Genomic DNA, 14093 nt, shown 5'->3' with positions numbered 1-14093 from the left:
ATGTGAATATACTTAATACCACTGAACCGTATGCTTAAAAATGATTAAGACTGTAAATTTTGTGTTATATGTATTTTACCACAATTGATAATAAAACATTTTAAAAAGAAGATATAATAATATCGGGAATGAAAGAAGGGACTTGACACAGATCCTACAGATGTTAAGAAGATAAGAGAATGTTATAAACCACTTTATACCAGTGACATTGTTGATGAAATAGACACACTGCTTGAAAGACAGAAAAACTAAATACTGACTCAAGAAATGGGAAATCTGAATAGCTCTATATATACCAAAGAAATTGAATTCATAATTAACCACCTCACAAATCTCTTAAGCCCAGATGGTATCACTGGTGAATTCTTTAAGGCTTTTATGGAAGAAATTTTATCAATCTTCCCTGAGTTTTTTTTTCCTACATGAAATAGAGAAGGAGGGAATGCTTCCCAAGTCATTTTGTTAGGTCAGTATTACTCTGCTTCCAAAAGAAGACAAAGACCTTTCAAGAACAGAAACCTACCTAGCAGCATTCCCTTATTAACATAGATTTTAAAATTCTTAATTATCAAATCAGATCTATTAATATATGGAAAGAATATGATATTTTGAATAATTTGAGATTAACATTTGAAAATTTATGTATTTCATCATAGTTTTAGAAATATAATGTAATCATCTCACTAGATACAGAAAAAGCATATAACAAGATGCAACACTCATCCATGTTAAAAACTCTCAGCAAATTAGGAATAGAAGGGAACTTCCTCAGCCTGATTCATTATCCATGAGAAATGAAAGCAATTATAGAAAAGAAGAGAAAGTTAGGGGACTTCACTTTCCTGATTTTTAGGCTTAAAATCAAGCTGTAGTAATGAAGACAGTAGTATTGGTGAAAGGATAGATGGATTTATAGAATAGAATAGAAATTCCAGAAGTGAGCCCTCATATACATGGTCATTTGATTTTCCACAAAGATGGCAGTGGAATTGAGGGAAAGAAGGTCTTTTTATCAAATTATGCTGTAAGAACTGAATATCCACTGGGGAAAAACTGAAATGAGTTATAGGCCTAAATGAAAATGCTAAAAGTATAGAGTTTCTAGAAGAAAACAGAAAATCTCTGTGATGTTGGAACAGGCAAAGATTTCTAAAATAAGATATAAAAAAACACAAAACAAGAAAAAATTTACAAACTGAACTATCAAAACTTTTTTTTTAAAAAGGTACCATTTGGAAAATTACCTGGCAGGGTACAGAATGGGAGAAAAATTTTCATCACATATATCTGATAAAGGACTTGTGGCTAGAATACGTAAAGGATTCTTACAACTTAAGGGAGCACACAATCCAGTTAATGTGCAAAAGAGTTTACAGACACTTCACTAGAGAAAATATGTAAATGGCTAGTATACATACATGAAAAGATGGCCAACAGCATTCTTTAGCAGGGAAATGCAAATTATAAAGCACAGTGTGATACCACTGCATACCCATTAGGGTTATAAAGACTAAAATTTATAAATGGCTAAAATTATAAAGACTGAGAAAACCAAGTATGGTGGTGAGGTGATGAAGCTGAAAGTCTCATACACTGTTGATGGGAGTATAATATTGCACAACCACTCTGGAAAACAGTTTGGCTATTTCTTATAAATTTTAAGACAACTTACCATATGACCCAGCAATTCTATTCCTAGATACTTGGTAAAGAGAAATGAAAACATATGTCAACATAAATACTTGAATGTTCATAGCAGCTTTATTCATAATAACCCAAAGGGGTAAACAATCTAAATGTCCATAAACACATGAATAGAAAAGCAAATTATGGTTTATGTATATAATGGAATACTACAAAGCAATAATGAACCTTTTTTTTGTTTTGTTTTTGAGGTGGAGCCTTGCTCTGTTGCTCACACTGGAGTGCAGTGGTGCGATTTCAGCTCACTGCAACCTCCACCTCCTGGGTTCAAGCAATTCTCCTGCCTCAGCCTCTGGAGTAGCTGAGACTGCAAGTGTGCAGCACCATACCCGGCTAAATTTTGTATTTTTAGTAGAGATGGGGTTTCATCATGATGGCCAGTCTGGTCCTGAACTCTTGACCTCAGGTGATCCGCCTACCTCGGCCTCCCAAAGTGCTGGGATTACAGGTATGAGCCACTGCACCCGGCCAATAATAAACTTTTGATACGTGCAACAACATGGAGAAATCTCAGAAATATTCTTGGCCAGGCCAAGCGAGACATAAACATGTACATACTGTTTAATTTCATACATATGAGACTCTTGAAAATACTGCTTGTCTGGAATTGGAGGAAGAGGTAAGTTGACTCTTAACTCTCAGGCTCAAAGAATTTTTGGGTGTGATGAAAATAATATGTATATTTATTGTGGTTACACAGGTGTGTACTTTTGTCAAAACTCATCAAACTCTGCATTTTACAAGGATATGGTTTTACTGTATGCAAGCTATACCTCAGTAAACAATAAAAATCAGGTACAGGTGTGGCTGTCTTCCATGGTGTGGCTTCTTTCAGCCTGAACCTGTGAACTAAAGGAAGGCATTATTCTTTCCCACACACTCACCTACACAGCCAACAATGGTGAGAGAGGGACCGGAGAACTGCAGTAAACTTTCCCATTCAAAGAGCAGAGAAATGGGAGGCAGATTGCAATGATAGTTTATAGCAGTTCTGAAATCTAGCCAGGCATTTGTTGCCCGTTTCATGATAGGTCTTAGTGCTGCTTCTTGGGAGTGGTTCTTCATGGCTGTTTGCTCTGTTTTTCATGATCTTGGCTCTTCCCTCTGAGCTATGTTTCTGTTACCACAAGAAATAATTTGCTTTCAGCTGAATAGTTTTTTCAGCCTGCTTTCTGTTTGTATGAATTTGGGGAACCAAATGCATATTTTCATTTTGAACTCTTTCAAATGAAGCTATAATTCCTTTAAAAATTTTGCACCTTTCTGTGTATCGAATTGTAATCCATTCCATTAGACAAACACCGTATTCACAAATTTCTTTGAGACAGACTTTCTCTGTTTTGGTCCAGGAATCAGGATGCTGTAGTACAACACCCTTATGATTCTTAGAATCCCTCTTATCTGTCAGAGAGCTTCTAAGAGGTACAACATGGAAACGTTTAGAAGCCTTTTTGTTTTGTTTTTTTCAGGCACTGCCCAAATCTTTCTGAGGTCTTAACCAAGTGTGTAAAGATGTGTCCTTGAAATTTTGATCCTGAGTCCATATTTTACTGGCAAAATCTTGGACTTGATCTTTGCCCTTGGATTGTTTCTTCCTTCAGAGCCTTTTGCTAGTGGAAGAAGCTGAGAATGAAAAATAATTTGCTTTTACCATCTTATATATCCTATGTTGGACATATGAATATATCTCTGGACCCTGCTTGAAATCTGAGCCTTGTCTTCTCTGCTTCATTTCTCTTGATTTCTTCTGTTTCATACACAGCTAAAATAATCCATTTGGCAACAAAAATCAAATAAAATACCTAGGAATAAATTTAACCAAAGGTGTAAAAGATCTATACACTGAAAACTGTAAAACATCAGTGAAAGAAACTGAAGACACAGATAAATGGAAAGATATCCTGTGCTCATGGATTGGAAGAATTAATATTGTTAAAATGTCCATACACAAAGCAATCTACAATTTCAATGCAATCCCTATCAAAACTCCAATGGCTTTTTTCATAACAATAAAAAAAATCTGAAAATTCATGGAATCACGAAAGACTCCAAATAGCCAAAGCAATCTTGAGCAAGAAGAACAAAGCCGGAGAAATGATACTTCCTGATTTCAAAATGTATTACAAATCTATAGTAATTGAAACAGTATGATACTGGCGTAAAGACAGACATGTAGACCAATGGAACAAAATAAAGAGCCCAGAAATAAACCCACGCATTTACAGTCAACTGATCTTTGACAAAGGTGCCAAGAACACACAATGGTTAATGGATAATCACTTCAATAAATGGTGTTAGGAAAACCGAAAGTCCACAAGCATAAAAAGAAAATTTGGCCCTTATCTTGCACCATACACAAAAATCAACTAGAAATGTGTTAAAGACTTAAACATAAGATCTGAAACTGTAAACGACTAGAAGAAAACGTAGGGGGAAAGCTTCTTGACATTGGTCTAGGCAGTAATTTCTTAGATATAACCCCAAAACATAGGCAACTAAAGCAAAGATAGACAAATGGGATTTTATCAACTTAAAAATCTCCTGCACAGCAAACAATCAACAGAGTGAAGAGACAAGCTACAGAATCAGATAAAATATTTGCAAGCCACATATGTAATAATAGGTTAATATTCAATCTATATAAAGTACTCAACTCAACTGCCCCAAAACAACCCAATTTTAGAATGGGCAAAGAACTTGAATACACGTTTCTCCAAAGTGGACATACAATATATAAAATGTTCAACATCATGCATCATCAGCAAAATGCAAATCAAAACCACATGAGCTATCACTCACACCTGTTAGAATGACTATTATCAAAAAGACAAAAGATATCAAGTGTTGTCCAGGATTTGGAGAAAAGGGAATCTTTGTCCACTGTTGGTAGGAGCATAAATTGATATAGCCATTATGGAAAACAGTGTGGAAGTTCCTCAAAAAATCAAAAATAGAACTACCTTATGATCCAGCAAATCCCTCTTCTGGGTGTAAAGCTAAAGAAAAATCGGGATCTCAAAAAGCTGTCTGTACTCCTGTGTTCACTGCAGCATTATTCACAATAGTCAGGATGTGGAAACAACCTATATGTTCATCTACAAATGAATGGATTAACAAAATATGGTATATACATAAAATAGAATATTATTCAACATTAATAAAAGGAAATGCTATCATATGTGACAAGATAGATGAAGCTGGAGGACTTTTGCTGAGTTAAATAGCCAATCACAATAGGATAAATGCTATATAGTAGTCAAACCCATAGAAGAGGAGAGTAGAATGGTAGCTGCCAGGGGCTTACAGACGGGGAAAATGGGGAGTTGCTGTTCAATGCATATAAAATTTCAGCTACAGAAGATGAAAACGTTCTAGAAGTCTGCTGCACAACACTGTGATTATAGCTGCAATACTGTGCTGTACACTTAAAACCTTAAGTAGATCTCATGTTGTGTATTTTTACCACAATAAATAAAAGAAAAAAACTATTTTAAAAAGAGAAATTTCTAAAATGTTTATTTAATTTTTTTCAATATGATTCAAGTAGACATTTCATATGTGAAAAGGGGATGAACAGTCTGATCATAAAAATGTGCTTACAATTGAAAAACATGATTACTAAATCTGAAAATCACAATGGAAACAGAAAACAGCAGATTAAATATTACAGAAAATCAAATCAGTGAATTAGAAAACCAGCTCAAAAAATTTTCTGAGAAAACAAAGGAAAAAATAAAAAGATGGCTATAACAAATGGAAGTGTAAGAGATGAAGAATATAGATTCAAAATCCCCAATACAGAGATAATATGAATTCCAAGAGGAAACAAACAGAAACTGGAGAAGCAATAAAGAAGAAGTACTCACAATGCTCATCAAGATTATACCGAAAAGAGCCTGAAAGAATGAACTTAAGGCTGGGCACGGTGGCTCACGCCTGTAATCCCAGCACTTTGGGAGGCTGAGGCGGGCAGATCACTTGAGATCAGGAGTTTGAGACCAGCCTGACCAACATGGTGAAACCCCAACTCTACTAAAAATAAAAATAAAAAAAAAATTAGCCAGGCGTGGTGGTGTGTGCCTGTAATCCCAGCCACTTGGGGAGGCAGGAGAATTGCTTGAACCCAGGAGGTGGAGGTTGTAGTGAGCCAAGATTGCACCATTGCACCCCAGCCTTGGCAACAAGAGCAAAAATAACAGTAAATGGGACTGCTCTCTTGATTTCTTTTTGGATAATTCATTGTTAGTGTAAAGAAGTGCTACCGATTTTTGTATGTTGGTTTTGTATCCTGAAATTTTACTGAATTCATTTATTAGTTTAAATAGTTATTTAATGCAGTCTTTAGGGTTTTCTGCATATACAATTATGTCATCTGCAAATAGAAACCATTTTCCTTTTTACTTTCTGATTTGGATGCCTTTCTCTTGCCTGACTACTCTGGCTAGGACTGCTGTACTATTTAATAGGTGGTGACAGTGAGCCTTCCTGCCTTGTTCTTGATCTTAGAGGAAAAGCTTTTTTTAGCTTTTCACTGTTCGAGTATTATGCTAGGTATGGGCTTTGTCATATATGCATTTTATTATTCTGATGTACATTCCTTCTGTACTGAATTTATTGAGTTTTTATCATAAAAGAATGTTGAATTTCATCATGCTCTTTCTGCATCGATCCAAATGATCATATAATCTCTATTCTTCATTCTGTTAATGTGGGGTATCGCATTTATTATTTAGCATATATTGTACCACCCTGGCATCTTAGGGATAAATCCCACTTGATTATGGTGTATGATTCTTTTAATGTGCCATGGAATTCAGTTTGCTAGTATTTTGTTGAGGATTTTTGCATCTATGTTATTCAGGTATTGGCTTGTAATTTTCCTTTATTGTAGTGTCTTTGTCTGGTTTTGGTATCAGGGTAATGCTGGCTTTGTAAAATGAATTTGGGAGTATTCCCTCTTCAGTGTTTTGAATGGGTTTGAGGAGGATTGGCATCACTTCTCAAATGTTTGGTAGAATTCACCAGTGAAGTCATCTGGTTCTGGGCTTTTCTTGGTTGGGAGATTTTTAATTACTGATTCAGTTTCCTTACTAGTTATTGGTCTGTTCATATTTTCTATTCTTCATGATTCAATCTTGGTAAGTTTTGCATTTCGAGTAATTTGGTCATCTCATCTGGGTTATCCAATACATTGGCATACTGTTGCTCATAGTACTTTCTTACAGTTCTTTTTATAACTTTTTTTTTTCTCTTGAGATAGATTCTCACTCTGTCACCCGGACTGGAGCACAGTGGTGCAATCACTGCTCACTGCCGCCTTGACATCTTGGGCTGAAGCAATCCTACCTCATCCTCCCAAGTAGCTGGGACCTCAGGTGTGTGCCACCACATCCAGCTAATTTTTATTTTATTTTTTTGTAGAAATGAGGCTCACTATGTTGCTGAGGCTGGTCATGTACTCCTGGGCTCCAGCAGTCCTCCTGCCTCAGCCTCCCAAAGTGTTGGGATTACAGGCATGAGCCACTGCACCCAGTCATTCTTTTATTTCTGTTAAATTGAGTGTAATGTCTTATCTTTCATTTCTGATTTTAGTTGTTTAGCCTTCTCTCCTTTTTTCTTATTCTGTGTAGCCAAAGGTTTTTCAATTTTGTTGATCATTTCAATAAATCAACTCTTAGTTTCATTTTCTCTGTTGTTTTTCTATTTTCTGTTTTATCCCTGCCCTAATCCTTTCTATTAATATTTACTTCCTTCTGCTGGCTTTGAGTTTAGTTTGTTCTTTTTTTAGTTCCTTAAGGTGTGCATCTAGGTTGTTAGAGTTTTTTTCCTTTTTTAATATAAGCTTTTACAGTTGTAAATTTTCCTCTTAGCACTGCTTTCACTGAATCCTACACATTTTGGTATGTTGTGTTTTTGTTTTCATTTGTCTCAAGATGTTTTCTAATTTCCTTTATTTTGCTTTCTTATTTGACTCATTGATTGATGAGAATTTGTTGTTTAATTTTCACACATTTGTGGACTTAATAAGTCATTTTGTTAATTGCTTTCTGACTGTTATATAATTCCTTTGTTCATTTCTTCCTTATATTTCTTTGTGATTTGATGATGTGTTTGTTGTTACTGTGGTTTGCTTTGATTCTTTTTTTTTATGTTTTGTGTACCTACTATATTTAAAGAATTTGTGTTACCATAAGGCTTACATAAATCATCTTATAGTTGTAACAACCTATTTTAAGCTGATAACTTCGATTGCATTAAAAAATTCAATACTTTTACTCACACACTTTGTTATTAATGTCCCAATTTTCACCTTTTAATATTCTGTATTCATTAACAAATTATTTTGTGGTATGAAACCATCGAAGTTGTCCCATAAAATGGATGTTTATGGTTTTTTTGAATAAACATAGAAATTAACCCACCCAGTCTTAACACTGGAGAAACTTAACGTTTGTCTTATTTGAGTTCCTGTCTCTGGAAACCAACCATCAGGTATCCCAAATAGTATCAAGGAACTGAAACTTACCAGATCACTGCATCTAGACAATGCTATGCCAGACCCCTCACCTATCATGATTGCCTAACCAACCACCTGCTTCCTGTTGACGAACTCCTCTTCCTTACCACTCCCTAATTCCTGTTTTCCCACAGGTAGTTACAGTTCTTCCTGCTATATAAACTAATTTTAGTTGGGCGAGGAGATGGATTTGATACTGATCTCCCATCTGCTTGGCTGCAGTGCCCAAATAAAGCCTTCTTCCCTAGCAATACTCATTGTCTCATTGATCTCATTGATTGACTTTCTGTGTGGTGAGCAACGGGACCTAGACTGGACTCCTGGTGTTTCGGTAACTGTTATAGTTATTTTTAAGACTTTCATCTTTTCATTTTTATGTTGAAGTTGAAAATGATTTATGCACCACTATTATATCAATAGAGTAATCTGTATTTTATATATAATTTTATCAGTGAGTTTCATATTTTCATGTGTTTTCATGCTACTAACTAGTGTCCTTTCATTTCAACTTGAAGAACTCCCTTTAGAATTTCTTTTAAGTCAAGTGTAGTGGTGATGAACTCCTTCAACTTTTGTTTATCTGGGACCGTATCTCTCTTTCATTTTTAAAGGACAGATTTGCATGGTATATAATAATATCCTTGACTGGCAGTTTTTCTCTTTCAGTACTTTGAATATATCATCCCATTCTCTCCTGGCCTATAAAGTTTCTGTTGAAAAATCCTTTTACAGTTTTATGAGTCTCCTTTGTATGTAGTGAGTTGCTTTTCTCTTTTTGATTTCAAAATTCTTTGTCTTTGACTTTTGGCAATTTGATTATAATGTGTCCTGGTGTAGATCTCTTTACATTCAACCTACTTGGGATTCTTTGAGCTTCATAAATCTGGATGTCCATTTTTCTCTTCAGATTAGTTCTTTAAATAAGCTTACTGCTTTTCTCTCTCTTCTCTTTCTCTAACTTTAGTAATATGTAAATTGGCCTGCTTGATAGTGTCTCATAAGTTTCTTATGTTTTCTTCAGTCTTTTAAAAACATTTTTGCTCTTGTGGAATGTATAATTTCAAATGTCCTGTCTTTGAGTTTACTGATTCTTTCTTGTACTTGATCGAGGCTGCTGTTGAGCCCCTTTAGTTAAGTTTTTAGTTCAGTTATTGTATTCTTCAGCCCTCAGATTTTTCTTTTTAAAAATATTTTGTTTGTTAAAATACTCATTTTGTTTATGCATAATTTATCCTAAGCTTATTGAATATTTTGATTATGGTTATTTTTAATTCTTACCAGCTAATCCATTTACCTTCATTTCTTTAGGGTTGGTTTCTGGAGATTTATTTTGTTCCTTTCTTTGGGCCATTTTTCATTTTCCTTGACCCTTTGTGTTAATGTCTGCATATTTGAAAAACAGCCGCTTCTCCCAGTCTTTATGGATTGGCTTTGTACAGGGGCAGACCTTCAAGAATCGGCCTGAGTAGAGATTCTGGGGTCCTCATAAACTTTTTCTGTGGATATGTCTTCTCTGGACTTCTGTGTGTAAATTTCTAAATAGTGGGATTTGCTGGTTTCTGTTTTTAGGAGATCATAATCTCTTGTTCCTTCTTATTCTGTGTCTTGTACCATGGGCCTTCTGGAGCTAGTAGCACACTGGCTCAATCCTTTTTTGGTTATTACTTGCTTTTTTAGTTTCAGCTGCCCCTAGGCACTTAGTTTATGCTGCGTCCCACCAGTGCTTCAAGACAGATGAGACAGAAACAAGTTCCTTGGGCAGTCCCCCAAGAGTCTGAATGTTGGATATATGCTTTAGTCTTCTCTTTCCCTCCCCAGGGAGAAGCTGTGGACCATGAGTTTTTCTAATTGTGCTGAGCCAGGGGTAGGAGCTCTGGCCGTGAGTGCTTACTAGTCCAAACCACCACCTTTGTTCTCAGTGGTCCCCAGGCATTTAGAGAATACCAGTCCTGTGAGTACTTGCAGAATCCGGTCCCTTAGGCAGCCCCTTCCAAAAGCCAGAATGTTGGACAGATGCTTCAGCTTTTTCGTTCCCCAGGGAGAAGTTGGGACTGGGGGTTTCCACCTGCTAGTTCTGAGCTGGTGGGAGGGGCTATGGTCAGTTACTGCATACTAGTCCAAACTGGAGGCTTCGTTCTCAGCAGTTCCCAACCTGGGACCCTTTCCTGTCACAGCTAAGATTCAGGCAAGACAGCAACAAGTCCCTTAAGTAACCTTGCTTATGGCGCAAGAGGATTCCACAAATTTTCCTACTGGCTTCAGTGTGGTTGGTTTCATGCTTGCCTGGGGTACAGGAGCCTCTCATCTGGTCTCTGGATGTCTCACAAAGGAAATTTTGGTCTATGTATTGTTGTTGAATTTATGTGTCCATTGAGAGAAGGAGAGTCTTGCTGACATCTGACGTCACCCCCTAAAGTAATTTTCTTTTACAGGAGGACATTTGATTGGTCTTCCTTTAGGCTTTATATCTATATATCTATACCTATATCTATATCTATATCTATATATAATATCATTCCTTATTTCTTTATCTGTACAGGGATAAGTTTATATTTTTCTAGTATTAAGAATCAGCATTGATACTTTGAGAGTGTTTGTGAATTCCTGTTGAAATATTTTCTCATTAGGAAAAAGTGAAAGGGAAAATTTATATTCTCCTAGTTTTATGGCTTAAGAGTAGTAAAGGGCATGTCAGGGAATGTTACAAATGTACTGAATTTTTTCTTTCCATGTTGGTTTTGGCATCCTGAAATTAATTGAGGCACAATACCGCTTTTCTGCTTGGCACAAGTACCATATTATGAGCTCACTGTGATCAGGTCCCCTGTACCAATTGTAGGTTGTCCTTATAAGCACCAGGACTTGCTATTCTGTGTGGCGTGTGGCACTTGTTATTCATAAAAAGGCTTTTAAGGTTGAACTTTTCTCCCACTTTCTGTTTCACTGTTCACTCAGACCACCAGTGCCATCACTGAATTTCAGCCTTTGTACTTACTTAGAGTTTAAGTTGTTTCCAGCTGGAGACAGTCTTATGGCAGAAAATGAAACGTCTGTACCTAATGTCCTGTTTTTCTTGTGCCAGCCAGATTTTAACAATAATACCAACCTTCTCCTTCAGTTGGCTCAAATGCCTTCACAAGAAGCTGGCTTCTGCAATGCCTCTCCATTACTTGGGCTTCATTGGAGCACGTATTAGGGGTAACATAGTAAGTTTAGTTAATAGTAATGGACATGTTGAGTTGGAAGTAGGGCTATTCATTTTGTTTTGTAATGGGTTTGGAGACCAGGGGAGCAATTTGGACTACAGATGTAGATTTTGTAAGCAAAACTTATTATTTGAAAAACTAATACGTTGGATCATCCAGAGAAAGCATGTAAAATGAAAATAAATTAGACACAGAACTCTGGGATCACAGCGTGTATGGGATGGGCAAAGAAAGCTAGTGAAGGTTATTGTGAAGGAGATCTCTGAATGATAGGATGAGAACCATGGAAAAATGGTTTTTGTTTGTTCGTTTGTTTTTAGACAGGGTCTCACTCTGTCACCCAGGCTGGAGTGCAGTGGAACAATCACAGCTCACTGTAGCCTCAACCTCCCGCTGGTCTCAAGTGATCCTCCTACCTCAGCCTCCCAAGTAGCTGGGACCACAGGCATGTACCACCATGCCCGACTGACTGCTTTTTGTCGCATGTTGCCCAGGCTGGTCTCAAACTCCTGAGTTTAAGCAATAGGCTGACCTTGGCCTCCCAAAGTGCTGGGATTACAGTTGTGAGCTACTGCACCTGGCCAGAGAATGGTTTTATGGAGCCATTGAATGCAGCATCTTTAAACTACTATCTCTAATGTTTTAGTGAGATCAACTAAATTAAGGACAGATTATGACTCATTTTCTTGAGTGTCTAGGAGACTGTTGATGACCTTAGTTATAGGACTTTTGGGATGAATGCAAGTCATACTGTAGTTGATTGAAAAATATATGACAAGTTAGAGCATGGACCCAATAACATTTTTGAAAATATGTCGTGAGGGTAAAGAGGTTGGTACAGAAGGACAGCTACAAGTGAATCAAGAGGGTGTGTCGTTTTATGTATGCAACCCTGTGCAATAAATAGATAAATATTTCAGGCTCATTTTTAAATTAGTATTTTTTTATGAGAAGAATTTTAATATTTAAGCATTTTTCAATTTTTAAGTATAGATCTTTTTATGATTATTTAATCTATTCTTAAAAAATACGCCACTGCTTAGTATGACATATCAGGTTACCTCTCCTCATAGAGTTTTAAATGCTTGTATCAGCTGATGCACATTGACTGGTACAATTATACTCAAAATATTAACTTTGCCCATTTTTCTCATTTGCTTTTAACTATTTGGATGTTTGTAATACTGAATAGGGGTATTAAAAAACAGCTCTCTTTAAAACAGCTTTTTCAGCCATTTTACATTACTTATTAACTAGTCTAAGGAATGTTATTCTATGAGTTTTAATTACAAAATACATTTGTTTTAATATTGTCTTTTGAATTAATATTCTGTCTTTTAGAAATACTTAGTGTAGGTCACAGTTTGTGAAGGAAATCCTGATATGGTTTGTGGTTGAATGTTAGTGACTTTAATTCATTGTATAATGGTTATTTTCCATTTAATATATCTTGAAGCAGTTGTTCAGAGAATAGGTGTTCATAATCATGGAACTTGCATTGAAGTGGTTTGAATAAAATCATATAAGAGAGACTCCAGGCTAAAGGAGGCCATTTAAGAATGTATTTTATATGATATTTATATTAGAGACGAGTCTTTTTGATGAAGTCCATTTAAACTCATTTCCTACTTACTCTGCATTTCACATTTTACCTAAATTAACATGGTGTGTTTTTCAATAGAAGATTTTGATATATCTGTGGTTTCTGACATGCTTTCAAATTAATTGAAACTTTAAACTACATGAAGGTTTTGTTATTTTATATATTTTAAGGCTTCATGTTGATGTGGAACATGAATCCAACCAAGTTTGCTGACCTTAAAACAATGTTCTTCCTGTAGAATATATGCTTCATTTTCTCTCTTTTTACACTTGGGAAAAATGGGAAAGGAGGAGAAAAGATTTAAATACAGGTGATTTATTATAGTCTGACTTAAAAATAGCATTTGCATAAGCAAGTCTGTGGCATTTATGTAACTTCTTATAATTTAAATGAAATGAAATATAAATAAAAAGTTTATTACTTGTATTTCTTTTTTTTTTTTGATGTGGAACATCATTTTTTGTGTGTTTTTTGTTGTTGTTGTTGTTGTTTGAGATGAGTCTCGCACTGTCTCCCAGGCTGGAGTGCAGTGGCACAATCTCAGCTCACTGCAACCTCTGCCTCCCCCCAGGTTCAAGTGATTCTCCTTGCCCCAGCCTCCCAAGTAGCTGGGATTACAGGCACTCGCCACCACGCCCGGCTATGGAACATCATTGTTAATACAAACTATCATCTCATTTCCAAGGGAAAAAAATGGTAATCCTAGATTCTAATACTCTGTGTCCTCTGAATTCTCCAAATTGTGATTGCGATTATTTTGGTCTCTTAGCAGGGAACAGTACACTGGGAAGCTCCGAGTGAGATCACACTCCTTGAGTCCAACTCACAGAGAAGATGGACAAAATATTACCCCAAAGATTTGTGTAAGATTAGATTTTACTTTTGTTTGGTTTTTGCTTGTTGTTTTAAAATAGCTGAACAAAGTTTTAATTTCATTTGTTGAAGTACCAATGATTGCTTCAAAACAGAATAAAGTTGGATGATTCTGGTGAACATCCTGATGTTAAAGAAGGTAGGGTGTTTGGTATATAGTGTAGTATCCCTTCTACTTCCTCAATGATTC

At 36.0% G+C, this 14093-nt stretch overlaps 1 protein-coding gene across 28 annotated transcripts in view; it reads left to right on the top strand.

The window, feature by feature from the left end:
- Positions 1-14093, top strand: part of CEP112 (centrosomal protein 112) — a 555600-nt gene that overhangs the window by 45744 nt on the left and 495763 nt on the right. For 25 of the 28 annotated variants that reach the window (XR_010153365.1, XM_054670608.2, XM_024350563.3 and 22 more), the window contains exon 5: positions 13800-13893. Coding sequence is in view for 27 of the 28 variants with exons in the window: in XM_054670608.2 (XP_054526583.1) it covers positions 13800-13893 (94 nt within the window). In the remaining variant the exon portion in view is untranslated. The remainder of the gene's footprint in view (positions 1-13799; positions 13894-14093) is intronic. The other 3 variants (XM_054670600.2, XM_024350558.3, XM_063799908.1) reach the window with 1 other exon arrangement.

Source organism: Pan troglodytes, chromosome 19 (assembly GCF_028858775.2).
Source record: "Pan troglodytes isolate AG18354 chromosome 19, NHGRI_mPanTro3-v2.0_pri, whole genome shotgun sequence".
Taxonomy (NCBI): Eukaryota; Metazoa; Chordata; class Mammalia; order Primates; family Hominidae; genus Pan; species Pan troglodytes.
Note: the sequence above shows the minus strand (reverse complement) of the source record. Positions and strands in the feature narration are given on the sequence as shown.